The sequence below is a fragment of the Zalophus californianus genome, chromosome 15 (assembly GCF_009762305.2).
Source record: "Zalophus californianus isolate mZalCal1 chromosome 15, mZalCal1.pri.v2, whole genome shotgun sequence".
Taxonomy (NCBI): Eukaryota; Metazoa; Chordata; class Mammalia; order Carnivora; family Otariidae; genus Zalophus; species Zalophus californianus.
In genome coordinates this window covers 47,503,072-47,530,096 of record NC_045609.1, presented here as the reverse complement: position 1 = coordinate 47,530,096, position 27,025 = coordinate 47,503,072, and the positions used below count along the sequence as shown (strand labels likewise).

Sequence of the window (27,025 nt, the reverse complement as noted above, 5' to 3'; positions counted from 1 at the left end):
CTGGGGCCAGTGGAGGGCTTCAGCACAGCCCAAGCCAACTCTCACCAAACAGCTGGAGCACTGAGTCTCCTGCGTGCTGGTGTCCAATCATGAAACGCCACTTCACAGACCATAGGGGAGAACAGTCACCCACAGATGGGGCCAGCCTCAGCTTGGCCAGCCCGGAGTCCACAGAAGAGAGGGTGGAAGTATCCTGGTCAGGTAAGTCAGAAGAAAGGGCGGGAAGGCGCTGCCAGGTGTGTTCCCGGGGAGGGAGGTCCTGGAGGGTTAGGAGTGGGCACGGGGTCACCCCTCGGTGCTGTTAACAAAATGTTGTATTGGCCATAAAAATGGATGGTGGATATGCCTGAGGCCATTGTGAGTACATGAGATAATTTCAGAAGGTATGAGGATGAAACTGTAAAGACGTTCATCATTATATATTTTAATGTACGTTGGAGAAACAGAATTGGCATGTCAATCCTATGATTTCAGAATAATATGAAGAAGTCCTTTATAATAGATTGATTAAATTTAATCTAGAACATCAATTTGAAGACCACTATGAAGTGACCATGGACAGCACCTAAGGGTAATACCAGCTTGTCAGTCAGTTAAGCTCTTTGTGACTCAGTTTCCTAATCTGTCAAATGGGAATCACAACAGTGTAATTTCCTGTTTTTTTTTTTTCAATATTAATGGAGTTAAAACGTGACAAGCACTCAGACGATAATGGGATACACTGAATGTTCAAGGAGAGGGCGAGATGCTCCTTGCTTAAGAAGGAGACACATTACAAAGGCAAAGAGGATGACGGGGCTGGAAGGCCTGGCCAAAGCATGTCCCATGCATGGCTTTTTAAATTGGTTTTATTGAGCTGTTAATTTAAATACAGAAATATCAGTTTTAAGTGTACAATTTGAAGAATTTTAATAAGTGTGCATTTGTGTAACCACCACTGTGATCATGATATGGAATATTTTCATCATCCCCAAAGGTTCCTTTGTGACCATTGGAAATCAGTTCCCCACATCTCCCCCTCCCCCCAGCTCCTGGTAACCCTTGATCTCTCCTCTCTCCCTATAATTCTACCTTTTCTAGAATGTCATCCAGGTGGAATCCTATACTGTATGGCCTTTCTACCCTAGGTGCTTTCATTTAGCTTATGCATTAGAGATTCATCCATGTTTTGCAGGTATCATTCCTTTTTATCACTGGATAGGCTTGCATGGTATGGATGTACCATCATCTGTCTATTCACCAGCAGATGGTCATTTTGGGTTTAGTCAAATTTTTGGCGATTACATTCATACATTGTTTGATCCTCATCATTATCCCACGAGGTAAGCACTGTCATCCCCATCTTATGAGGAAACAGCCACAGGAGTGGATGGCACCTGGGGCCTTGGAGCCCGCACCCTTTCGGAGTCCTGAAGGTGGGTTTCGGTGCTGATTCCTGCGGGGGCACTGATGAAAATGTCCTTGCACTTCTCAGGGGCCGTAAAGAGAGAGGAACCATCTCCGCGGCCCGGGCCGGCCGTTCCCCACGAGGAGGACCTCTACTTGGCCGGCAGGGCTCGGGCGATGCTGAGCTGGAGCAGTTCTCCGTCTGCCCAGTCCTCCTCCGAGTACCAGTCCTACTCCCAGTACCAGTCCTGCTCCTCCTGCACGCACGACGGAGAGGACGCCGCCCAGCAGAGCGCGTGCGCCTTCTACACCCACGTGCAGACGGTGCAGGGCGTGGCCGTGGCCTGGGAGACCGAGACGGGCTTCGAGCCGGTCAGCAGGAAGCCACGCATTCACCAAGCCGAGTTCGTCAAGAGGCAGAGGAGGAAAGGCTCCTCCTTCGAGATGGCTTCCAACACCGACCTGCGCTGGGAACTGGAAGCCAGCAGGAACACCTGCTGCCCGAAGCAGGACGACGCGGAGCTGCTAGGGCCCCTCGAGTGCTGCCTGCAGGAGCTCCGGGACACACCGGACTGGCTGGTCACCACGAACTCTGGGCTGCGCTGCGTGGCCTGCTGCCGGGTCTTCCCCACGTTGGAGGCTCTGCTCAAGCACGCCCAGTATGGCATCCAAGAGGGCTTCAGCTGCCAGATCTTTTTTGAGGAGATGCTGGAGAGAAGGCGGGCCCGGGGCCAAGTGCAGGAGCTAGAGCTGCACGAGGAGGAGCAGTGCCCTTCGGAAGGCAGTGAATGTTCAAGGCGGCACGCCAGGGTGCTTCCCTCGCAGCAGCAGAGCAGTGAGCTGGAGGTCATGTGCCCAGCCCTGGCCTCACCTCCGGCACCTCAGTTGCTCCTTCCGCAGCCAGCAGGACCAGCACTGCAGGGGCGGGGGAAGAAAGCCAGCAGGAGCTAGAGCTGGGAGGGCCTGACAAGGCAAGGGGAAGAACCCTTCCAAACGGCACAGCATTTCAACCAGAGTCCATTTCAAAACCTGAATCCAAAGAGGAGGGCTTCAAGTGTTTCTGACCATGGGAACGAGATCTGAGGCCCACAAGCCTGTGGCCACAGGGATTTCTATTTTTGTTGGTAGATCAAGCAGGTTGTGACTCAAAGGAGAGCCAACTGCAAATGAAGCGTCAGCCCTATATTTTTCATTGTTAGGAACCCGCCATATGCCCTAGTTCTATGTCTTATTTTAGTGGGATTAAACTTGAGTAACTCAAAACGTAAGGCCTTGTCAAAAGGAGTGAACCATGCTATTAGGTTGGAGCCACAGGAAATCGCCATTTCTGTAGGTTATACACCAGCACAGACGCCTGGAGACAGGTAGGTTCCCAGAGGTGGAGATGGGGTCTGGGTAAGTCCTGCTACCTATGAGTGCATAGGTCAACTACATGCTTTAAAATGTTGTTACAAAGTTCATTTGCACCCTGCTATCTGTCCCCAGCTCAGGGGGCTGCATTCATTCAAGAAAATACATGGATGGCTCACTGTGTTAGGCTGATGAAACAGATAGCCCAGCTTTCCAGTGAGAGGCAGATGGAATAGGCAATTGCAAGGCAAAGGGATGAATCAACATAAAAGAGGCTTGGGGAGCTCAGCGGAGGGCCCCCAAACTCACAGTCGTTGATGAGGAAGGAGGACTTTCCAAAAGAGGTGATGTTCACAAAGGCTTGGAGGACAAGTATGCCCAGGGCTTCTCACTCTTGGTACTGTTGACATTTTAGGCTGAATAACTGTCTTTGTGTCAGGGAGGACTGTCTTTTCCATTGTAGGACGTTTGGCAGCATCCCTGGCCTCTACCCACCAGATGCCAGTGGCATCCCCTTCTCTACAACTGTGACAATCAAAAATGTCCTAGATATTAACAAACACTCCCCGGAGGCAAAATTGCTGCTTGGTTGACAATCACTGAGCTAGACAAAAATGAGGATCTTAGAAGAGGGAATGGCACAAGATATATGGGCAATTGCCAGCAATTTGGCCTGGTTGGAGAGCTGGAGACATTTCTCCCCTCATATACTCCATAAAGTTTAGCCACCTGCTATGTGCCAGACACTGTACTGGGCATGGGAAACAAACTGAACATGCATGGATGGTTCCCTGTGGAGTTTACTGCTGGGGGCAAAACTAGACTCCATATATACATATTTAGAAATAATTATGGAAGTACTTGTTTTACAACCTTCAAGGCCCTCTATGGCCCAGGCTTTGCTAACTTCTCCATCACCATTTCATAACATTCACTGCGCTCCAGGCTTTCATACCTCAGGGCCTTTGCACTTACTCTCTCCTCTAAGTGGAGTGCATATCCTTCTCTGTCAGTCTTTTGGTTGACCCCTTGCTCATCCCTGAGGTTTCAGCTTTGTTACTTTTTCAAAGGGGACTTCCACAATCATGCTGTCTTAGTGTAGGCCTCATTCTATTTGCAGATGGTTTTAAAGAGAGCACTAGCAGGATCAGATTCATGTTTCAGACTCATTCTGGTTGTATGTGAAATATGGATTGGTACAGTAGCCAGAGAAAAATAAGTAGGGAGATCACTTAAGAGGCTGTTGCAGAAGTCCAGACAAGGGACGATATGGCTTGCATAAGGCTTGTCACAAGCCAAGAGGGAGTGAAAGGATGTATTCAAGACCTATTTGGGGAATAGATCCAAAGGACTTGGGGATGGGTGGATGTGGCCGGGGGGGGTGGGGCAGGGAATGGGCTTGTCAAGGTAGACTCGCAGGTTCCTAGCAGGAGCAAATGGTAGGTGGTGGTATAGTAACTGATACGGGAAACTTTGAAGGAAGGTTGGCAGTGAATATGTCTGTGTGAGTGTATGTGTAGGTTTGTATATGAGTACAAGTGTCTGCATGTGGATATACATGCCTAAGTGCAGAGGGAGGCTGGTGGTGGTGGAGGTCAATTAGGACAAGGTCAATTCTAAATGCTAATGACACATCCAAGTGGAAATGTTGAGTGGGAAATGGTTTATGATTCAGAACTCAGAAGACAAGTCTGGATTGGAAACAGATTAGAAAGCTAACAGCACATGGATGGTACCATATTTAAATCCACAACAGTGGGTGGATGAGGTGAAGTAGGGAGCTGGGTGGAGTTGTACTGAAAGAGTGTGGCCTGAGAAGGAAGGAGAAATGGGGTGGGGGCTGCTTTTCTTGGGAGTTTTCTTCAAGGCCAACAAAACTAAGATTATTTCAAGGAGGGATGAGCAGTGTTAAATGTAGGAGAGAGTGGGAATGAGCTGAGAAGACATTTTTCTTTTCATCTGGCACATGGAGGTTGCTGATGGCTCTGATGGGAGCAGTCTCAGGCTGAGTGGGGCACAGGCCAGATGGGCACAGGCCAGTAGTGGCCATGAGGCCAACCACAGGGGACAAGCCTAAGACAACGCTGCTGGCAAGTTTTGTTTAAAAGGGAAAGCAACTATGGCTGTAGCTGGACAAAAGGAAACTAAAAAAAGACAAAGATAGGGGAGGGAGCAAGTTCACATGCTAATGAGAATGAATCAGTAGAGAGGAGGAGACAGAATGCAAGAAAAATGGGGAAATCCTAGAACAGTGAAGCAGGTGAGAGAGGGCTGCATCCTGAATAGATATCAAGAAATGGGCCCTTGACAAGAACATCGTTGTGTTCTCTGTTGCACTCAGATAGACAGGTCAGGTAGGGCTTAGGAGACAAAATTATAAAACTTGAATCTCTTCCCCGCCCCCCACAAAAAAAAAAAACCCTGCAAGGAGCTCTTGAGGAATTGTAAGCAAGTCAGGTTTGCATTCGCAAAAGATTACTCTGGTGAGCAGCGTTGAGAGTGGATGAGAGAGAGCATCGCTGGCAACAAGGAGTGCAGTTAAAGCATTGAAGGCAGGATGAGTTCAAGGGGTATTTGAGAGATGGAAATGGTAGACTTTGGCTAGTGTTCGATGAGGGTGGGGAGAGGAAGGTGTCCAGAACGACTTCCAGGTTTTTCAACTGGGTGGCTGGTGAATATTAGTGCCATTTCCAGATAATAGAATAGCAAAGGAGAAGATTTGCTGGGATATAGATGAGTCCATTTTTGAATAAGCTCAGCTTGTGATAGAAACATCTAGAGGGGAGTTAGAAGGGTCTGGAGCTTGGAAGTGTATTACATGGGATGGGGAATGCGTCATCTACATGTATGTGGTTAGCTAAGGACATGGTGCCTTATGTGGGCCTCATGTGGGACTCTGCTAGCCTCAGTATAACAGGAAGCCATGAGATCATCTTGGAATGGGACATCAGCCCCATTGGGGATGGTATCTTATCACCATTTTCAAGATGCCACAGATTCACAAACTTTATAAATTCACTGCGAAAGGAGCTGGAGGAGCTTCAAAAGGAAAAAGGGATGGGACAATGGACCAACTTTGTCAAGCTCTTCTTAGAAGAGCTCTTTGGTGTTTGAGGGAGGCTTAGTAGGCAGGGAGAATCCAAGGACAATCTAAGGGGAGGGGAGGCAGCTGAGCCAGAAATAGTAGAGCACTAGTGAGGAAAACATGTCAATTCAGAAATCAGTGTGTAAGGGAAATAAAATGAGGCATGGCATCTAAGCTCTGGAATTTCAGCCTTTAAGACAAGAGTAGCCTTGATATTCTAAGAGTCAAGCATCATTCTAAATACCATGTAAATATTCAGTCACGAAATGCTCTCCACAATCTAATGAAGTGGGTCCTATGATTAGTTTGATAGGTAAGTAGGCTAAGACCTTGCCAAGGCTGTACAGCTGGTATATAGCAGAGTCAAGCTTCACACCCAGGCAGTGTTGTTTCAGAGCCTGTGCTGTAACCATCACACGGAGAAGAAAATTTTCATGTAAAGACAGATGCAAGGTATTTAGAAAAGCAAACATGTCAACTCCACAGGTTGTATTTTCTTTAGATTAAGTAGCAGCAGCTGGAGATCAGGGAAAAGTGATGGGCGTTCAGAATAAATGAAAGATGACAGGAACCTTGGGTAAGTAAACTTTTAATGTAGAGGATAACTTAAGCTACATGGATGGGGGAGGGAGGGATAAAATCGCTCTTAAATAGTGACTTGTTCTTAAAATATAGCTTAAACTCAGCTGAGTTCAGTATTCTTTTGTGGTTTAAACTCATCACTTTGTAGGAACCTGGGACTACCACCAAGTATGTATCAGGGCGGGTAAGGAGAACTCCTCCAGGGGACACAAGGGACCTCAAATATTTTTAGATATTGAACCTCTTTAGACCTTTTTTTCCCCCAACCATAGAAAAAGATGCAACTCATTATATGACACTTATGGAAACCTGATAATGCCTGACAAAGACAGCATTAAAAAGTGAGTATATCAATGTCACTTATAAACACAAAATAATAACTAATGGAATTTTTTCAACTAGGATGCCAAGATAATTCGATGGGGAAAGAATAATCTTTTCAGCAAATAGCGTTGGGACAACTGGATATCTATATGCAAAAAAGTGAAGTTGGATCCCTACCTCACACCATATGTAAAAATTAAAATGAAAAAGACCTAAATGTAGCAATTAAAACTATAAAACTCTTATAGGAAAACAAAGGTGTAAACCTCCACGATGTTGGATCAGGCCAGTGGTCTCTTAGATATGACACCAAAAGTACAAGCAAACAGAAAAATATAAGTTGGACTTCATCAAAATTAAAAATTTTTGTGTTCAAGGGACATTATCAAGAAAGTGAGAAGCAATCCATAGAATGGGAGAGAATACTTGCACATCACATATCTGAAAGGGTTAGTACCCAAAACATATAAAGAACTCTTATAAGTCAACAATAAAATACAAATATTCCAATTAAAAAATGAGCAAAAGATTTAAAAGATATTTCTCAAAAAAGATATAGAAATGACCAATAGGCACATGAAAAGATGCTTAACATCATTAGTCTGTAGGAATGTAAAATGGTGCAGCCACTTTAGAAAGCATTCTGACAGTTCCTCAAAAAGTCAAAAATACAGTTACCATATGACCCGGCAATTCTGATAATTGAAACACGGGTCCACACAAAAGTTTGTACATGAATATTATAGCAACACTATACCTAATACAAAAAAGTAAAAACAACCTACATGACTATCAAATGATGAGTGGAGAAAAAAAATGATATATCCATACAATGGCATACTTTGCAGCCATATAAAGGAATGAAGTACTGATTCATGCTACAACATGGATGAACTTTGACAACAGTATGCTAAGGAAAAGGAGTCAGACACAAAATAATACATACTACATAATGTATACTATACACTATATAATGCACGATTCTATTTATATGAAATGTGCAAAGAGGCAAATTATTTTAGATACAGAAAACAGATTAGTGGTTAGCCAGGAATTTGGGGGAAGAAGAGGTATAGGAAGTGCTTGCTCATGGGAATGGAGTTTCTACTTCAGGTGAGGAAAGCATTCTAGAATCAGATAGCAGTGATGGATACACAGCTTTTGAGAATTACTATAAATCACTGAGTTTTATGCTTTCAAAAGCTGAATTTTATGGTCTGTGACTTATACCTCTCCTCTAAAAAGACATGTAATACAATAATTATTCCTGTATTACTACTATTATTAATTTTTAAAAATTTCTTAGAGGCAGGGAGGGGCAGAGGGAGAGAGAGAATCTTAAGCAGGCTCCACGCCCAGAATGGAGCCTGCCATGGGGCACCATCTCACAGCTCTGAGATCATGACCTGAGCCGAAATCAAGAGTCAGATGCTTAACGGACTGAGCCACCCAGACGCCCCTCCTATATTATTTTTAAAAATTAAGAATAGACATTTTCTTCAGATGACAAAGTATCTCAAGCCAGGTAGCAAAATAATCTACAGGTGTTTCCATTGAAATCAGATAAAATATGTCATCTATTAACAGATTTTACTTAATAGTGTTCTGGAAATTACAACAAATTCAATAAAAACATGAAACAGAAATGTTATAAATAAGGGACAGACTAATCTCTCCATCTTTGGGAAAAGACAAATATAGTTACCTTGAAAGCTCAAATGAATTAACTCAAAATCATTAAAAAAAAAAAGAGGTACACAAAGGACTGAGATATAAGGTGGATATCAAAAGCTTTCTTGTGAATTAGATGTGGCTAATTAGGAAATAACATGGACAATGCCCCATTCACTAGATAAACATATGTTAAGTGCCATGAAATGTCAAAGTGATTACCTCTAGTTGATAATTATTGTTAAATTTTGTTTTCTCTGTAATGCACATTATTTTTAAAGTTTTCTAGATGAGGAAGTATGGCTTTTATAATAAGAAAAAGAAAAATTCAATCACATGTTACCTCAGGTTAGAAGTGACCTTGGGGGCCTTTCCTGTCCACATTTGTGGCCCACAAGCTTGAAGAACCCCAGCTTCTAACATTGCACTCCTTGGTCCCTGCAAATGAAATTAGCTTTGATTTTAAGAGTAATTTGTAATGGATGAGGACCCAGCCAACTCAAGAGAGTTATGTTACAAAGCTCTTTTTGTGGTATGCCCTCATTTCTTATGGAGGTTGATGAAAGCTGTGATTGAGAGGGAGATCTTGAGAGAGAACTGAGGTGGGAGCTCCGTTGAAGGAAAGAGTAAAGACAGTGAGACTGGGAAAGAAAACAAGGGCCCAACACACAGGACCCCAAAGGGAGACCAGAAGCCTGTGCAGGAGGATGAAGGGAAGAGGAAGTTGGGGGAGGGAGACAGAAGGGTAGAGAGACTGGAATGGCAGGTATTAAGGAATACACTGGGGAACGTGACATCACAAAGGGCGTCCAGGCAGGAGGCTGGTGGGCAAAGGTGAATGTCCCATCGAAGATGGCGGAACCCTGACAGATGGGAGTCAGCAGGCTCTGAAGTGCTCAGTGATGGATGCTATTATGGGCGGAATTGTGTACCTCCCAAATTCATATGTTAAAGTCCTAATCCCTAGTGCCTCATGATGTGACCTTATTTGGGGATAAGGTCTTTAAAGAGGTAGGTAAGGTAAAATGAAGTCACAAGGGTGGGCTCTAATCCAATATGACTGGTGTCTTTTAAAAAGAAGAGATTAAAACACAGAAGGAAGACCACGTGAAGAAGACACAGGGAGAAAAAGGCCATCTACAAGCCAAGCAGTCTCAGAAGAACTGGTCCTACAGGCGCTTTGATCTCAAGACTTCTGGCCTCCTGAACTGTGAGCAAATCTACAGTATCTTCTTAGGCAGCCCTAGGAAATGATACAGATGCTGATGAGGAGGAACCAGAGACAGGAAGGCGGCTGCCACCAAGGTCCATGTTTCCAGTGCGGAGCCTTCCTGGTCCCAGGTGCTTAGGAGAGCAAGCGCACCGCAAGTGCTCAATCAACGTTTGTTGATGTAAATGCCCAGAATGGCATAAGTACATTTGGGAACAAACCAGCTGACTTTGGACAAACATAGCGTGGCCTACCATCCCCGAGGACTCAGAGTGCTTTGGGCATCTGTCAGAGGGTTTGGCAGAAGGAATCTGGTGCATGAGTGCACAGTGGTGTGGGGATTAGAAGAGAGCCCCGTGTATTTTCTCTGATTTTCTTCTATGCTTCCAATGTTTCCCCTCCCAATGAGATCCAGCTGAGCAACACCCCCCCCCCCCGCCCCCAGCAGATGAGCTAGGCACAGGGAAAATGGGGACCTGGATGTGCTGAGCTGTAGGGAAGAAGGAATAAGCAGTTCGTGAAAATGCTACTTCTAGAGCTCAAAGCCTGGCACCAGGAGCCAGACCCTGTGTGTGTACATGCACGCATTCATGTGGGTATGAGCTTGGGAGTGTGTGCGTGCATGTGGTATGTGCGGCTCTGCACTGGGCCCTGTTGTACCTGGCTTGGAGCAGAGAGGCTGGAAGCCCTGAAGGCTAGTTGGGGCCCTGCTCCTGGCCCTCCTGCAGCCTCTCCCAGTGCTCACCCAGGACCGCAGGCTGAGCTACCTTCAGTCTTAGGAGAAGGGAGTGAGAATGCCCCATAGCAGTGTTTTCTAAAGCTTGAGTAGCATCCTCGCAAAGCACAGGACATTCTTACACGCCCGTGTTGGCTTAAATTATTGCTGCTGAAAGGACTTTACTCAAATATAAACATTCAAATTGATAGTTGTTTACAAGTATAAAATAAACACAAATTTATCAATTAAAATACAAACAATGACAACAGCCATAAAACTCAAACTAACAGCACTAATTTTATGTGACTGTTGACCTTAGTGTTTGTAAAATCCACTCGCCTCCAAAACGAATATGGGACTCAACAGGAGGCCGACTCTTCTGTGGGAGATGGGTCTTCACGGCCCCAGGCGGAGACTGCGTGGTCTCCCAGCATGGACACTATGGATGCATAAACTCATCCACTTGAGGTCATCCTGATAGCCAGCCTACATGCAAGCAAGGGCACAGGACTCATGTGTGACCCGGGGTTTATAAGGGATCCAGGTTATTCATGTGCTTTAAACTTTTTTTTATAGAGCTTCCTAAAGTTTCAAGAATTATATTAGGGAGAGTGAAAGCCCTGGGGTTGCTCATGTTTTTCCCAAGAGAAAAAAAGAGCCTGAGAGCACTGATGGGGAACATCCCTCCTTTCACAGACATGCACCCATGACTTCCCCCTATGCACGAGGCCTGGGCTCAAGCAAGAGGGACACAGAGATGACTGCGAGTCAGTGTCTGGCCTTGGGGATCAGACAGGACATTTACGTAAGTATCAATGATGCTGCACATAGAGATTTGTACAAAAAACCATGGGGGCTTGGAAGAAAAGACCCGACAGATTTTGAGGGCTTGGAAAGCTTCCTGGAGGAGGTGTTGGATGCCCAGGAAATGAGCTGAGTGCAGGGATGAGCAGAGGGACAATGCAGACTTGGATGGGCTGAGAATCTTGAAAGTGCAGCTGTGCCCTTGAGGGGCAATTATTCCAGACACCCCAAGCTGAACTAGGACTGGGGTCTGCACTTCTAGAACAGAGGCTACCCTAATGAACAGGAGGAAGAGGGTTTTTTTTTCCCCCTCTAGAGACCTTGCCTCTTGTCCCCACAAGCGCTTCTGAGGGGCTGGTTAACAAGTCAGCAATTTCATCCTCAGAGAGCCATTCATGGACTTAAAATTTCTCCTTCCGTACTGCAATAATAATATCCTTGTGAAGCTCATGTAGTAAGACAATATCAGCATGAAGTAATTCGTCCGTTTGCTACAGGGTCAGAGAAAGTTCCCGAGGGAGGGGAGATGGGGTTGGGGTGGGACTGTGGAAGCGAAGTGGAGCCAGATGTTGGCACTTACCTGCTGAGGGCTGGGTGCCAGGAAGAGGGAAATGTTCTCTGGAGATGTCTCATCTGTTGTCCATCCATGTGTGGGGCGGGGTACGTGTGTGTGTGGAGGTGGGGGAGTCAAAGGGTAGGTAAGATGCACTGTCTTCTGGCTCACTGGGTAGCCTCAGCTTTCTCTGCCTCCGAAGGTTACCATAGTTGCAGCACAAAGGACTAGCTCCTTGTATCCTGCCTTCTTTCAGCCGGGAAGGCTGCGCGGAGCAACCTGGCCTGCCTGAGATGGAGACCAGAGCTTTTCCCCGGCAGCTTGCCTGGGCTCCTGCAGCTATCAGCCCGGCTTCCCCCTTGGCCAGCCCTGGGACTCTGTGTGAGCCAGTGTTTGGGAGGAACCTGAGCAGTCTGAATCTGATCTTCCTGGTTTGCTCTCCGTCGAGGTCGAGGATAGCGAAGAGCAGCACTTAGCTGGCCCCACTGACTCCAGAGGGAAATAGCACCCCTCTGCAGAAGAAGAGCAGGTGTGAGGGGAAAGCCAGGCCGGCAGCGGGAGTCTCGGCTTGTAGGTGCCTAATCTGAGAGCAGCCTGCGAGATGGCTGCCAAGCCGCGTGCTGACCTGGAGTTGGTGTAAGACAATCAATGGCCATTCTGTACTTGGACATGACTCTGAATCTTGTAATCCTTCTTCTCACAAAATCCCAGGAGGGGTTGCCCCAGAGTACTGCGACTTCGTTCACCCTGTCTCTGTTTCTTGGTTGGGGCACCACTGGCATTTTGTGCGGACTGTTATCGCCGGCGCAGGATTGCCCATTGCGTTTCAGGGCATCGTATCACAGCCCAGCCTCCTGATGCCGGTTGTGGTCGCACCCCAAGATCGTCGTCGTAACAATCAAAAATGCCCCACACGTTCCCAAAGCCCTCCTGGGGTTCCTGCTGCCCAGTGACTGGAGCCACTGGCTGTCTCTCTTAGGGTAGGCTCTACCAAGCTCCAATGAGACTTCCTTCCTTCTCGGCAGGGTTCCGGCATGAGAGATGCTCCCAGCTCCAGATCCCCCTGGCCCATGAAAGCCTCTTGTTTAGAAACACTGGGATGTGCCACAGAGGCACCTCTTCCCAAACTACTGTGTTTTAGTTCCAAGTTAGCATGAGAAGATTAGGCATTTTTCTTGGTTCTCTTGTTGCCTTTTGTTATGGGATTGGTTGCCTCTCTCTGATAGTCGACCTCAGAGACTGGACCTCGGGGGAGGGGGGGCGCACAGCATAGGCTGCTGGCTTCCCACCCCCATTTCTGTTTGCCAGCCTCCCTCACCAGCTCCCTGTTTGGCTGCTCTCTCAAAGAATACCCTGCCTTCCCTGTCTCCCCTTTCCTTCTCTCCTTCCTTACTGTTATGGGCCAAATTGGGTCTCCCCAAAATTTGTATGTCAAAGTCCTAAACCCCAGGGCCTCGGAGAGTGATTGTATTTGGAGATAGGGTCTTTAAGGAGGTAATTAAGTTAAAATGAGGTCATTCGAGTGGATCCTCATCAATATAACTGGTGTCCGGGTAAGAAGAGGAGGTCAGGACCCAGACACACACAGAGGGGAGACCATGGGAAGACACAGGGAGAAGACAGCCATCTACAAGCCAGGGAGAGAGGCCTCAGAAGAAACCAACCGTGTCCACACCCTGATCTCAGACTTCTAGCCTTCAGAACTGTGAGAATAAATGTCTGCTGTTTAAGCCACCCAGTCTGTGGCATCTTGCTAAGGTGGCCCAAGCAAACTCACAAACCTTCTCTTCTCTTTACTAATGCGCTGATGCCCCCCTGAAATATTGATCGATGACTTACCATGTGCACACACTGTGTAGGACTAGGTTTCCAAGAGCTCAGTACTCAGCCCTCCCCTCATCTCAGAGAACTGACCCTGGGTGGTGGCATTTATTCCCAAGGTGTCCCATGTAGGCTCGAGGCTGAATCAGTTGTCTCTGGCTCGCCTCTCACTGTGAGTTACAGATCCTAAAATTGAACATTTCTCATGGATCTCCTGTCAACGGTATTGGACATACTAGGCTCCACATAGCCCCTTCCTCCAAACCTGCTCTTCCCCTGGTGGTCCCTTGCTCTGTGATTCCTAGGGGACCTTCATGACGTTCCCCCTCCTTCAGTGGTACACACCATTGTTGATTTGAAGTACAAACCCCTGGGTCCACATCTCACTTCCCAGACACAACTGGTCTTCTAGGCCCCTTAGAAGCCACCTATGAAACTTGAAGGTCCTGTGTCCTTTAGCCTCTGTGCTTTGACACACATCGCTCCCTCACCTGGAACAAACCCCTCACCCTCTTCTTTCAGGATCCTCCCAGTGTCCTTCCAAGTTCAGTTCAAGGGCTACCTTCATGTGAATGTTTCCAGCATGACGAGGAAGAGGAAGTGGGCATGGCCTCCACTGTGGTCAGTGATATAGACAAGGTATCTAGTTCTTTATCCCGCCCTCATTCCAGTCCTTTCCTTCCGGAGCCTTCTGGAATCTGGGGCCATTTCTCTCTGCATCCAGCCAGTCTGCAGATTCCCTAGCACAAAGCTCACGGTCACTGCTGAAGTCATGGAATGATCCCAATTTATCAGGGTCACCAGGGAGGTTGGTTTGGAGAAGCTATTTCTATCTCGATCTACTGTTGGGCTTACAGCTTCACACTCCTTCCCAGGGCATCTCACACCACTTCCCCAGCTGTGCAGGGGACACATGCTGCAGGGTTCCACCATCACTAGCTCACGGCTTTTCCTTCTGCTTGGAATGATGCATCCTCTGTAACCATGATCTCTTCTTTCATACCCTCCCCCAACCCCATCAGTCAGAGCTAAAACCCTTTTTATCCAAAACCCACTCTTTGTTCACTCCCTGTCTGTGAAAATTCGAGTGTGCAACTGACTGCTTTTGGTGGTGAAATGCTGGTGAGCAGTATGGAGGAGATCTCAAAAATTACTCATATAAATGCAGACTGAAAAAGCAACCCAGAAATCTACCCAACATCTTAGAAGGGGGTGTTTACTTTTCCTTGGTGCTTTAGTTTAGGGCTGTATTTGCTGTACATGACATCAAGCTGATCCCTGAACCATGGCATACTCTCATCTCAGACCCAGGTTTTAGCAGACAACTGTGTAGAGAAAGAAGAGAGAAGACCTCCACTCCTCTCCAGCTCGCCATGTCATAGCAGAATGCAGTTATTTCGAGGGAATTTGGATTTCTAAGATTCTTTTGGCGGTAACGGATAGAATCCAGATTAGTTGAGGAGGGCTTCCATGTCGTTCAGTGTCCACAAGGACCCATATCAACTTTAGAATAGTCTGAAATCTTCAACCAGAAACTCCAGACAGGGATTTTTAAAAGAGGTAATTAAAAAAAAAAAATAATTGGCTTGCATTATTCTTCTAACTCAGAACACAGTCAGACCTGGTAGAACCAGGGGATGGACAAATATGTCAGTGGAGGATTTTCAAATCATCTTAAGCTTGTGAGGGAGTGGGCAGGGTGAAAGCCATTGCTACTGTGGTCCAGAGAAAACTGAAATAACAAGTCTCCTCTGGGTCACTGACTGTTTCTCCCTTGGAGAGTGGGTACATTTTCCCATTCCTGTGCCATGCAGCACAGGTCTTACCAAGACAGTCTGGTAGATTATTTGGGAAACTCAAAAGTACTGAGAGAGCACAGAGTTGAAAACAGAACAATGTCATATATCACAGAAGCACATGACAAGCACTTTCCAGCCCCAAATCTCCAGCATAGCACCAGAGAAAGCAAAGCCAAGGGTGGGCACTTAGGTCTACTGCTGGGTTGAATGTCTGCTCAGTCCTTTGGGGAGAGACTGATATTTAGAAAAGATACAATGATCAAAGCGGGAATTGGCTCCTTCAAGTGTGGCCAACATGTGTAAGGGGCTCCGTCTACTTTCCATCAACTAGCCGAGTAAATTGCAAGCACGAAGTGTGAGGGGAGGTCACAGTCCTGCCACCTCTAGCTCGCTGTCCACATGCTGGACAGTCAAGTGGACATGCCATTTTACATACGTCACCTTCATGTGCAAAGTGAACTGCAGAGACGTTACACTGCCCGAGGACCCACACTGTTACCCAGGGTCAGGTTCTGGTTGGCTTTCAGCAACACTCTTCTTCTGGCACAAAGCCAAGGTCCCATGTCAGACACCTGGGGGCCCAGAGAACCCTGGACAGGTCTGTGGTCCTCTTTGAACCTGAGCTTACTAATCTGAAAAATGGAGACTGGGACCTCACAGGGATGGGTTATGAGGCTTAGTGGCTTATACATGCAAAGTGATTTCCAAGCTCTGGTCTGGCATTCTCCTAGGAAAGTTTGCCTGGGATGTAGGGTCCAGTTTGACATGAGTTCTTGTCCTTGCTTCTTGTCCTGGGCTTCAGACCCAGAGACCTTGCAGCCAGCTAACCACCGACTCCTCAGTTCCTTTCAACAGCCTGGCTGATGTGTGGGGCCGCTCCCTCCAGTCTGGCTACCTTGATGGTCGGCCCAGTCACTGCAGAGGCCTGCTCTATGGAATGGTCTCCCAGCTAGAAAAACCCTAGGGGGACCAGGGACCCCGAGAAAGGCCTGGGATTTGGAGAGATCGCAAAGGCTTGCACCCACTGGTCTGAGCTTCGGGGGCAGATGGTCCCTCTGGGACAGGCCCTGTGGCTCAGCACCAGGGGGCACCACCACCTGTCTCTCTATGCCTTCCCCACCCCTCCTCTGCCCTTAGAGGGAAAGAGATGGGACCCTGTTCTCCTTCTGCAGGGACCCGCTCCCAAGCAGGACCCACCTTTTCCCCACAAAAACCTCCCCTGACAGACACACACACAGAACACAGCTAATATATACTGTTCTTGCTCTAGAGATGCAGGACTAACACATCAGTCGGGCTCAGACCCCAACTTTAGAACCATGGCGAAGAGACCAGTATTGGCTCAGAGTGACCTGGGCTGAGTGGCCTTGTCCCCACTCCCTCACTGTGTGACTGAGTCAGCTCCTTCATCTTCCTGCCTTGGCTTCCTTATCTATAACGATACTTGTAATAATAGTTGACATTCATGGACCAGGGGCCAGGGGCCCTGTCTTAACTGGAGCTCTCTCGCTGATCTTAAACACCCCATGATGGAGTGCCTATTTCCCCATTGTACAGATAGAACAAAGTGAGGCACATGGAGATTAAGGAGCTGTCCCAGGGTCTTACAGTGCCAGGATCCAGTAACATGGTGCAAAGTACTTAGCCCAGGCTGTGGCTGAGTGGACTCTGACTGGTCATTCGTTTTAATAGTGTCCACACACTCTGAACTTGTCTGTGTGGACCCTCTCAGTTTTCCAAGAGTTTCCAGCTCATCCCTGACATCCCCCACAACCAGTTCAGGGCAGCGGAAGAGGGCTTTTTCTCCCTCAGCTCCTCCTTGGCTCACAAAGGTCTATGTGGAGGGACGGCAGAGGTCCGCTGGGAAGCAGGTTAGCCTCAAGTCCCATTAGCCACTGCATTTGGTGGCCGCCCCCCTGCCCCAACAGCCCCAAACTCCAAGCGGCCTTCCCCTTAGCAATAACCATCTGTGACTGAAAGAGACCGCGAAGCCCACCGCAGCTGTGAATTCCTGGCGTCCAGCGATCCCCTCTCAGAACCTCAGTTTTCTCATCTGTGAAATGGGGACGGCGACAAGGAGCCGCCCACAGGTCGCTGGGGGAGCCCTGGCGTGGTGGGTGGGGGACGCCCGCCTGGCCCCTTGCGGCACGAGGCACCCAGCAACTCGGGGCCAGCGGGGGCGGGCCGCTGGAGGGGCGGGCCGGGGCCGGGGCCGGGGGCGGGCGCGGCACGGGGCGGGCTGGCGGCGGGGCCGGGCGGGCGGCGGCGCTGCTCGGGCGTCACAGCGCCGGGTGGCGGCGGGGAGATGCGGCTCCTGGCGCTGGCGGCGGCCGTGCTGCTGGCGCGGGCTCCGGCCCCGGGTAAGCGCGGCGGGGCCGGGCGCGCGGATGGGGCGAGGGCAGCCCGCGCCGGGGAGGCCGGGGCTCGGGGCCGGGTCGGGGGCCGGGGCCTGGCGGGGAGGCCCTACCGCCTCCCGGGCCGCCCCCTCCCCGTCCGCGCCCGGCGGGCCGGGGCTCCGCGGGTCCCTGTGGCCGCACCAGCCCGGCGGAACGCGGCGGCGCCTCCCCGGCTTCCCGCGGCCGCCGTGCGGGGCCCCCTTCCTGCCTCCGCCGGGCCCACTCGCAACAGCCCCCGCGCCCTCCCGGGGCCGGGCCTTAGGGGGCAAGATTGAAGCAGGGACGCGCCGGCCCTATTTGTTGCCTTGCTTGCTTGCTTTCTCCACGACAGTCAGGACCAACAACTGTTGGCGGGTTAGGCTGGCAGCAACTTTACTCTACCTCTGCGGAGAGCTTCTCCGACCCGGTCGGGAGGGCTGGATCTGCCCCAGCAACCCGGGGCTTGGCGGCGGGCGCTTTGCGAGAGCAGGCCGGGTGCGACACGGTGTCCGCGCCTGGAAGACGTGGGACCCTTTACCCGAGGACCCTGCTTTAGGACAGCCTCTATCTGCACTGCTGGCTCTCTCTCGGGGTTGCTGCTCTCACTTCCAAGTTGCTGAAGAAGGGTCTCTCTTGATTCTCCGAGCCCTTCCCGCCTGCCTCGGAGCTGAAAAGTCCACGCTGGCGAGAATAATAATCAATAATGAATATTTCGTTGGCTCTTACATTTCCTGGGTGCCTCTTGGGGGCCAGGTGTCCTGCTACACACTATCTCATTTAATCACAACAACGCTTTAAAGTAATCATGACAAGAGCAAAATTTATATATCCAGGTGCCTTGCAAAGATTAACTCAATTTGCCAATAACCTCTGGAGGAGGTGCTGTTAGTATCCCCATTTTATAAATGAGGAAACTGAGGCTCAGGCCCAGGAATCGACTTGGCTTAAGTCAGGAGGCTTGTGAGTTGTGGAGCAGGGATTTGAACCCAGGGAGCCTGGCTCTGCCCTGTGCTCAGCAGGTCTAAGCTGTGTTTCGTAAATAAGGACGCTGATGGTCAGAGTTAAGTGATTTTCCAAGGGTGACCCAGCTCCCAAGTGGTCAACCTGGCATATGAGCCCTCATAGATCAGAGTGTGAGGGTGAGGGACTTGGATCACAGTGGGGAGAACTTTACCCCTTATCCCCTGGCTACCAGGGTAGCGGGGTTTCTGGTGAATCTGAAATCGGTGCTCTGGGAAATGCTTTTGTCATCCTTGTCGTCGTCTTGGCTGACAGTGACTGGAGGTTTGACTGGGACGTTGACTGGGGTGGTTGGGCCAGGACAGCTCTGGTGGAGTAGCCGGCAGCCAACAGGATGCAAGGGGGCACAAGGGTCCTCAGCCCCCCGCCCCCCAGGCTCCCTGACCACCTTCCTGATCACAGGTGCTATCAAGGAGGGCACCCCCAGAGAGTGACTTTTGGGGGGGATGGGGAGTCAAGGACATTTTTGTGTTTTCGGGAGACTTCAGGAGGCTTGAGAGCTGCAATTCGGGATCCTTTATAGAGTCTGCCCTGGCTGTGCCCAAGGCCGTGGGGTGGATTATCATGACAGCCCTGGCCACAATCCCCCACGGCGGGCCTGTCAGAGCTGCTTTGTACCTAGTTCTGGACTCTTTACCGCTGCACTTTCCTACTTCTTGATTTGGGGACAGAGTGGGACCTTACATGGTTCAACCTCTCATTTTACAAGAAAGGAAACCGAGGGCCAAATATTTACCAAAAGCCAAGCTGTGGTCCGGAGTGGTGGTTGAGAGTCGCCTTTGAAGCCAGATGGCTTGTGTTCAAAGTCCAGCTCCTCTGTGTTCTGTGTGAGCTTGAGTAGTGGGCTTTGCTTCTCTGTGAGGCAGCCCTCTTCTCTGTAAAATGAGGATAAACATAGTATGAGGATCAATTGGGAAAATAAACCTAAAGCGCTTAGAACAATGCTTGGCATAGAGTGGTAGCCTTTATCATTGGCCAGGTTCCCGTGTTTGTCCTGGATGAGAGCTATTTTCAGGGGATGGGCTTAATGTGGATGCAACACCCCATAGGCTAGGTCTGATAGCACTTCTCCTTGGTGCTTGATAAATACAGGCTCCCAGTGCCTTGGGTTTTTAAATAATACAATTGTATTTCTTTCAGAGATTTATTTGTCATGAATTCAGACTATCTTTTTGCTAAGAATGAGATTTTTGCTGCTGATTGATACGCATGATTTGCATTCTTTATACATGCAGACACTTCTGGCTGAGTGGGGTCAGGGAAGAAACAGACCCTGGGGAGCTGAAGGTTGAGTTGGAGTTAATGACATAAAATTCAGGGCAGCAGTCAGGAATGATCTGAGTGAGAGGGAGCAGTTTCTTCAGGACAGAAAGGAGCGCGGCGCACAGAGCCACTAGCCCATTGCTGGCGGCCATACCCTCCTCTAGGTCCTAGGCCAGGTGGGTACCTTGTTTCTCTTAGAAGTCCTCTACTCCCCTGCAGCTGGAAATTGCCCTCCTCCCCTGCGTGGCCAGTGCTAGAGGGAGAGGCGGAGGCTCTGTACTGGATGAGTGGGTTGTATACTGTTTGGTATACAAACAGCTTCTTTCGAGCTGTTTTCAGAGCTGTGTTAGTCCTTCTCACGACAGTATCCAAACGGGAGCAAGAGGGTTAGACCCCAGAAATCCTGTCCACGGGAATTTAATTCGTAGAGGTGCCTATATTCACCTATAGGCGGAATCAGCTACCCAATTTGTGGGATCCAACGCAACATGAAAATGTGGGGTCCTTGATTCAAAATTTCAAGAGAGTGACAGCGGAGATGAAGCCAAGCAGTGGGCCCTTCCAAGTGCAGGGCCCAGGGCCCAAGAAACCTACCCTGCTCACAGGTCGGAGTGTGTCACTCTCTGTTGCCCTCCCCTGCCTAGCTTTCAGAGCTTATGGACGGATATCAGTATTTTGAGGCTGTTTCCTCATTGGAGCCTACACTCACCTTGCCAGGCATCATTTTCCAATTTTTCAGACGAGGAGAGCCTCACACCTAATGGCACCAAGTTTCTAGCCCTGCTTTATTAAATACCAACGCCCGGCTCTCTGCCCAGCACCACCGAGCCACTGGGAAGGCCCAGCCTGTGAGAATCCCAGTGCCCAGCCCACGTGGGGGAGGGTTCCTTGTGGCCAGAATCCCGTTTGCTCTGTTTCATTCAGCCTCTTCCCTCCCAATGTTGTCATATTCCTCCTTTAAGAACTGGACTTGGAGGGGTCCTTACTGGGGTGGAGATCTGGGTCTGAAATCCACTGGCAGGCCCCTTGGCTTTCTGGGCCACTGTGTGGTGCCCTTCACCAGAGGGCGCTGTGCTTTCTCCCTCCAGCCTGCTCTAGGTTCCTCGTGCCCCAGGGTCTTTGCACAGGTGGCACCCCCTCTCTCCCAGGAAGGTCACTCTTTTCTACTCTCCTGATTTTTTTAAAAAAATATTTTATTTATTTATTTGACAGAGAGAGAGAGTGCAAACAGCACAAGCAGTGGGGGGAGTGGCAGGCAGAGGGAGAGGGAAAAGCAGGGAGCCCGATGAGGGGCTTGATTCCAGGACCCTGAGATCATGACCTGAGCCAAGGGCCAGACGCTTAACTGACTGAGCCACCCAGGCACACCTACTCTCCTGAATTTTATGTGATTTACCCCAACTCAGCCTTTAGCTCCTGGTCACCTCCCCAGAGTCTCCTTCTTCCCTGAACCCACCACAGACTAGATCAGGATCTTGCCCTGATTTGTTTTAAAGCCTTGCACCTTTTCCCTGTAGCATGTGACACTGTTTGCTGTTCCTCCTGTGTCGTTTTTCCCCGGGACCAGCTGCCTTGCCCACCGGACTCTCAGCTCCATGAGGTTAGGAATGCTGTCTCCTTCTTTTTTGTTTTTTTAAGATTTTATTTATTTATTTGACAGAGAGAGAGAGGAGCACAAACAGGTGGAGTGGGAGAGAGAGAAGCAGGCTTCCTGCTGAGCAGGGAGCCCGATGCGGGGCTCGATCCCAGGACCCTGGGATCACGACCCGAGCAGAAGGCAGACACTTAACGACTGAGCCACCCGGGCACCCCAGGAATGCTTTCTTCTTTGTGCAGTGCCTGGCTCAATGCTGTTGCTCAGCAAGTATTTGTTGCGTGATTAACAAAGCATAGGCTGGGACAGAAGCTGGAGGAAGTGGGAACTCTGGGTGCAGAGGTGCCTGGGGTGGGGACCAGGGGGGTAGGGGAGTCTCCCTCCCATCTCACTTCCCTGCAATGCAGGGTCACAAAGCAAGAAATTCAGTTGTTCTCTGGGCAAGAATGACTTTTTCACAATTCTCCATCTTAGGCCAGGAGAGGGGAGACCACCCTGCCCGGAGGGTGACACCCATCCTGCCCGGTCATGTAGCTGGCTTGGCCCTTGTTTGCTTGGCTTGCCCCTCTGCCCTGTAGGGTGGGTATATGCTCTGTCATTCAGACAGAGCCAGAAGAGAAAGGCCTGGACTCCTACGGGCACCGCCTTCTGGTCAGCCTGACTCCATACGTTGGTTGGTGTTGCCCTTGCTTCCCACTGTCCTGACTCCCACCTGCTGTGTTCTCTGCTGAGCCATAGGGGCCCTGCTGGCTGCAGCCGGGCAGATGCCGTGTGATGCTGTTTTTTCTAGTATTTAACCAAATATCCAGCTCAGCTGACCTCTGCTAAGCACTGGGGCCTCTACCTGCACTTTTCCCCCTCCTTCCCCAGGCCGGCGCGGGAGCTGTGTTCGCTGGGTTTTAACTAGGTCTAAAGAGAGGGTACTACTGGGAACACCTGGCTTTCAAGGAAGACTCATCGCAGACCTGGGGCCCCCTGAGAGCCCATGTCCTCTAGCAAAGCTTTATGCCCCTGAAGGGCCCTTGGCCCTGAATTTCGGTCATCCTCCACCCATGCCTTTGAGTTGAAAGTGGGTGTAAATATCTGGGCTGGTGGCAGACGTAGGGCCAAATGAGCCTTCCTGTGAACAAGGTTGTATGGCTCGCTGGGGTTGTCGGAACAAAGTGCCACAGACTGGGGGACTTAAACCACACACATTTATTTCCCATTGTCCTGGAGGCCTGAAATGTGAGATCGAGGTATCAGGAGGGGTGGTTTCTCTCAAGGCTCCCTGTTTGGCTTCTCTCAAGGCTCCCTGTTTGGCTTGCAGATGGCCGTATTCTCCCTGTGTCCTCACGTGGGCTACCTTCTGTGCGTGCACGTATCGTGCCCAGAGTTCCTCTTAGAAGGACACTGCACATGTTGGATTAAGGCCCTCTCTAATAGCTCCATTTTAACTTAATCACCTCTAGAAAGGTCCTATCTCAAAAAACAGTCACATTCCGAGGAATGGGGATTTGGGCTTCCAACATATAAATTTGGGGTCACAATTCAACCCACAACAGGGGTGTTTGCGCTTTGGTGGGAGAAGCATGCATGGACCATTTGTGAGAGAATATGGGGCTAAATGAAGGCGGAGAGGTGCCCTGGTAAAGAGAAAAGGAGGGGTCCTTTTAGGCAGATGGTTTGGTCCATTGGCTTTCCCGGGAGCTGCTGACTCTGGTCTGAGCTGCAGAAGTGGAAGGGTTACTCATTTGCTTCCAGGATGGAATCTGGCCTCCCATGGGGACTGAGTACTTGGCACATTCTCCTGGTTTCAGTCACTATAAATAATCCATCCTTCACTCGGCGTTAATAGGAGGAGACTGGGGTGTGGGGTCTGGGCTCTCTCATCCCACCCATCTTGTTTCAATTTCCTGCCTTCCCCAGTTCTCCCCTTGACTCCAGTGGGGGGCCCTTGGGGGCGGGTAAAGCTGGGCTTCAGTTCTGGAAGCCAGCTGCCACTCTCTGCGGCTCTCCTCCTGCTGATCCCCAGGCAGCTGTTGGAGCAGGTCAGCCTGGTGTCCCGGCTGTGGCCCGTGGGGACTTCAGACAGGGCCTTAGCAGTCAGGAGGGACTTGGGCTAATTTAATATGGCGTCTGGGCAAGGTGTAGGGCAGATGGGCGAGATGCAGGGGAGACAGCCGGAAGCATTTCCTCCTCTTTTGTCTTACATGAGCGATTTCTGTCACAGGGAGATTGTTACTAGAGAATGTGCACCTTCCTTGGTTGCTGATGCTCTTCATTCCGCTAGTATCTCCCTGGACCGGCTTTGTCCTTTGTCACTGTAGGCATAGAAGATCTCGTTCTTTTCCACAAGGAGAGTCCAGCCCAGCACCAACCTTTTTCTTGTGAATTTATGTCCATCTGTTTTTTAAGGTAACAAAAGATTATCATGATGTGGTAAAACTGAGCGATGGCCCCCAACGACGTCTGTGTCCTAATTCCTGGAACCTGTGAATGTTACCTTATGCGGCAAAAGGTACTTTATGGATGTGATTAAGTTAAGGATCTTGGCGTGTCCTGCAGTATCCTGGTGGGCCTGGCGTCTGAGAGGTGGGAAAGAAAATTAGAGAAAGTTGACCCTTCCATCATATCTCTGAACGTATTCAGTTTATGAACTCAAGAGTGGAAGCCATGTAGGAGGATGAGCTTATTGCCTGGACTTTTACCATGAAGAATATTTTTCACGGGAGTCTTTCCCACCCCGACAGAGATAGGGCCTCACCTTGTTGACTCATGGCCTCTTCCTAGTGGAGGGTTCAAGTCTTTCCTGACCTTTTTATCCTTCCTCCTTGCTTACCTGCAGCATTGGCCAGAGTTCAAAGCTTTTGGTGAACCTCACATCAGGACCCAAGCCCCTTCTTGTGACCAGAGATGACATTTGGGGCTTGAGATACCCCAGGGACCCCTGCTTGTGTGGTGGGGCAGGCAGGGGATGCTGCTTGCTGCTGTTGGGCAGTTGGCAGTGCAGGGGGAGGATGTGGGACCTGGGGTGAAGACAGCCCTGCCGTCAGGTTCTGGGCATCCTGTGCCGAAACATCCTTTCTGGGCTCTGCCTGCCAGCTGACGGCTCCAGCGGTGAGCTCCAGGGCAGGACGACCACACTGCTCGCTCCCTGTTGTCACCATATAGTGAGTCTCCCGGGGGGAGGTCTCTGTATGAGGTCCTCTGGTCTGGCTGGTCTGAGTGGGTGGCTCCCTCCAAGGTCAGCTTGGGGGGGCAGAAGGGCAGTTCAGGAGGGGCAGCCCTTGGGGGTGGATCTAATGAAGAAAACAAAAGACGGGATGTAGTAGACCAGGTCTGGAATTTGGGAGCATCTTTTGAGTTGTTGGGGGCGTTCTCCCACTCCTCCCTGTTCCTGGGTTTGTTCATTCTTTATTCCTGCACTGCAGCTCTGAGACTGGGGACCTAAGTCCACAAAAGACCTAGAGCAAGACACTGAGAAACCTCTGCTGCCCCAGCTCCTCAGTACTAGTTTAATGCCTGCCTGACTAGCACTGATACTCTGCCTTGGTTACAGTGGAAATCACCGAGACAGGGCAGGGGGCTTGGAAGGGCGGCTCCTGGACCCACAGCACTGCCACCTCGGGCAGGTGATGAAACTGATCTAAAGTGGACCCTGGGAGGCAGGTGGATGGGTGTGGGCTGGAAATTTTTAAGGGATTGCAAAAACCCAAATCTTTATGTGAAATGTCCTGAGTATTAAATGTCAGCAACTAATTAAAGAAAATTTTCAACTGTGTCTGGGCCAGGTGGTCAGTGGCATCTCATGTGGAGGGGATTGTCCCATGGATGAGGACATGGGAGCCCACAGAAACCCCCTGTCCCCATGATGCTCCAGAAGGAGTTCTCCTGTCCACCACAAAGGCACAGAGTGAGCGTGGAGGGGATCAGGGTGGCCTGCCCCTCTGGCCATGCAGATGGCTCCCGGAGAAAAGATGCACTGTGTGTCCTTCTGGGGAAAGGCAGTGGCCATGCTCATTTTCTTCCTTTTTTCTCTGCAGAGGTGTGTGGGGCCCTCAATGTCACCGTGTCCCCGGGGCCTGTGGTTGACTACCTGGAGGGGGAAAATGCCACTCTTCTCTGCCATGTCTCCCAGAAGAGACGGAAGGACAGCTTGCTGGCCGTGCGCTGGTTCTTCGCACGCCCCAACTCCCCGGAAGCCTTGATGGTTAAGATGACCAAGCTCCGGGTGGTGCAGTACTATGGGAATTACAGCCGCAGCGCCTTCCGGCAGAGGCTGTGCCTCCTTGAGGAGAGGCGCGGGGCACTCTACACACTCTCGGTTTTGACCCTCCGGCCAGCAGATCAAGGGCATTACGTCTGCAAAGTCCAGGAAATCAGCAAGCACAGGAATAAGTGGACCGCCTGGTCCAACGGCTCCTCAGCGACGGAAATGAGAGGTAAGGGCATATCCGCTCTTTGGGGAGAAATGGGGGGACAGATCAGTGGTCCTTCCTCTAATCGGCGAGATAGGGGCCCCCAGATGGCTCTTCTGGGCTCATATGCATTTTCATGGCCTCTGTGGGCCATGTGAACCAGGCTGTGGGGACAAGGCTAGATCTTTCCTTGGACACTGGGGCTAACATGGAAGTAAGGAGAGGAGGGAGCAAGTGCCTGGCCCCATGCTGCCCAACATAACCCTGGGAAAAACCTTCATGTCTAAAAGATTGGACTGGCTGTGTGTGTACTTTTTCCCCAGCTCAGGTCTGTGCAGCCTTGGCTGCTTTGGCTAGAGGGTGCTGGGCATCCCCGGGAGGAGGCATGCATCGGGAGGTCCTGATGTCAGCTTCCAAGCCTCCGAGCAGGGCAGCCTGGTGGCTCTGATCTTTTGCCCAGAGGAACTGATCCAAGCCCCAGGCAACATCTCCCTGAGAAATTCATCTGAAAGTGGGCAAAGGACCAGAGGTAACCCTCCCTTCCTGGAGAATGACAGGAGGCATGGGCCGTGTTCTGGAACATCTTAGCTACCAAGCACCATATTCGAAGGTTATCATTTTTTTATCACAAATGTTCTACAGTTTTAATAAGACTTGCTATTGTGTGCTAAATATTACATTTTTGATTGTTTTGAACTTGAATTTGGTCTGGTACAAGATAAAGAGGATCACAAAGTAAAGCTGATGGTCCCAAGTGTGAGAAAGAATCTAATTTTATTATATACATGTAATATAATATTAAAGGCATTAGTGATGTTGTTTTGATAAGCTTTTTTTGAAGGGATAAAACTCAGTTGTAAAGAGGTGTTTTTTTTTTTTTTTGATAGAAGGAGAAAGGGTATTTTTAATATCCTGCATGAATAAGGGACATGTTAAAGTAGATAATTTATGTAGATAGTGGTTAGTACAACTTTATTTGCCTTTGGAGTTTGCTCATTATAATGTTCTTAAGCACGGAATGATGTATTATCTGAAATGTGCACTTTATCTCCCTAAGCAAATTCATTCAA

The 27,025-nt window shown here is 49.7% G+C and overlaps 2 protein-coding genes across 6 annotated transcripts in view; both read left to right on the top strand.

Annotated features, from left to right (window-relative positions):
- Positions 1-25,605, top strand: FAM170B (family with sequence similarity 170 member B). Of its 3 annotated transcripts, none has more exons than XM_027596543.2 (6): positions 1-201; positions 1,475-2,750; positions 6,324-6,398; positions 6,552-6,744; positions 11,023-11,131; positions 25,581-25,605. In XM_027596543.2, exons 1-2 carry the CDS (start codon positions 90-92, stop codon positions 2,335-2,337), a joined length of 975 nt encoding a protein of 324 aa, XP_027452344.1. In that variant the 5' UTR covers positions 1-89; the 3' UTR covers positions 2,338-2,750; positions 6,324-6,398; positions 6,552-6,744; positions 11,023-11,131; positions 25,581-25,605. The 3 variants fall into 3 exon arrangements, with proteins under 3 accessions (XP_027452344.1, XP_027452343.1, XP_027452345.1); XM_027596542.2 differs by lacking the exon at positions 25,581-25,605 and adding an exon at positions 11,886-12,100; XM_027596544.2 differs by lacking the exons at positions 6,324-6,398; positions 6,552-6,744; positions 25,581-25,605 and adding an exon at positions 11,886-12,100.
- Positions 17,566-27,025, top strand: part of VSTM4 (V-set and transmembrane domain containing 4) — a 99,142-nt gene continuing 89,682 nt past the window's right edge. For all 3 annotated transcript variants that reach the window (XR_003520381.2, XM_027596545.2, XM_027596546.2), the window contains exons 1-2: positions 17,566-17,663; positions 25,581-25,979. Coding sequence is in view for 2 of the 3 variants with exons in the window: in XM_027596545.2 (XP_027452346.1) it covers positions 17,609-17,663; positions 25,581-25,979 (454 nt within the window). In the remaining variant the exon portion in view is untranslated. The remainder of the gene's footprint in view (positions 17,664-25,580; positions 25,980-27,025) is intronic.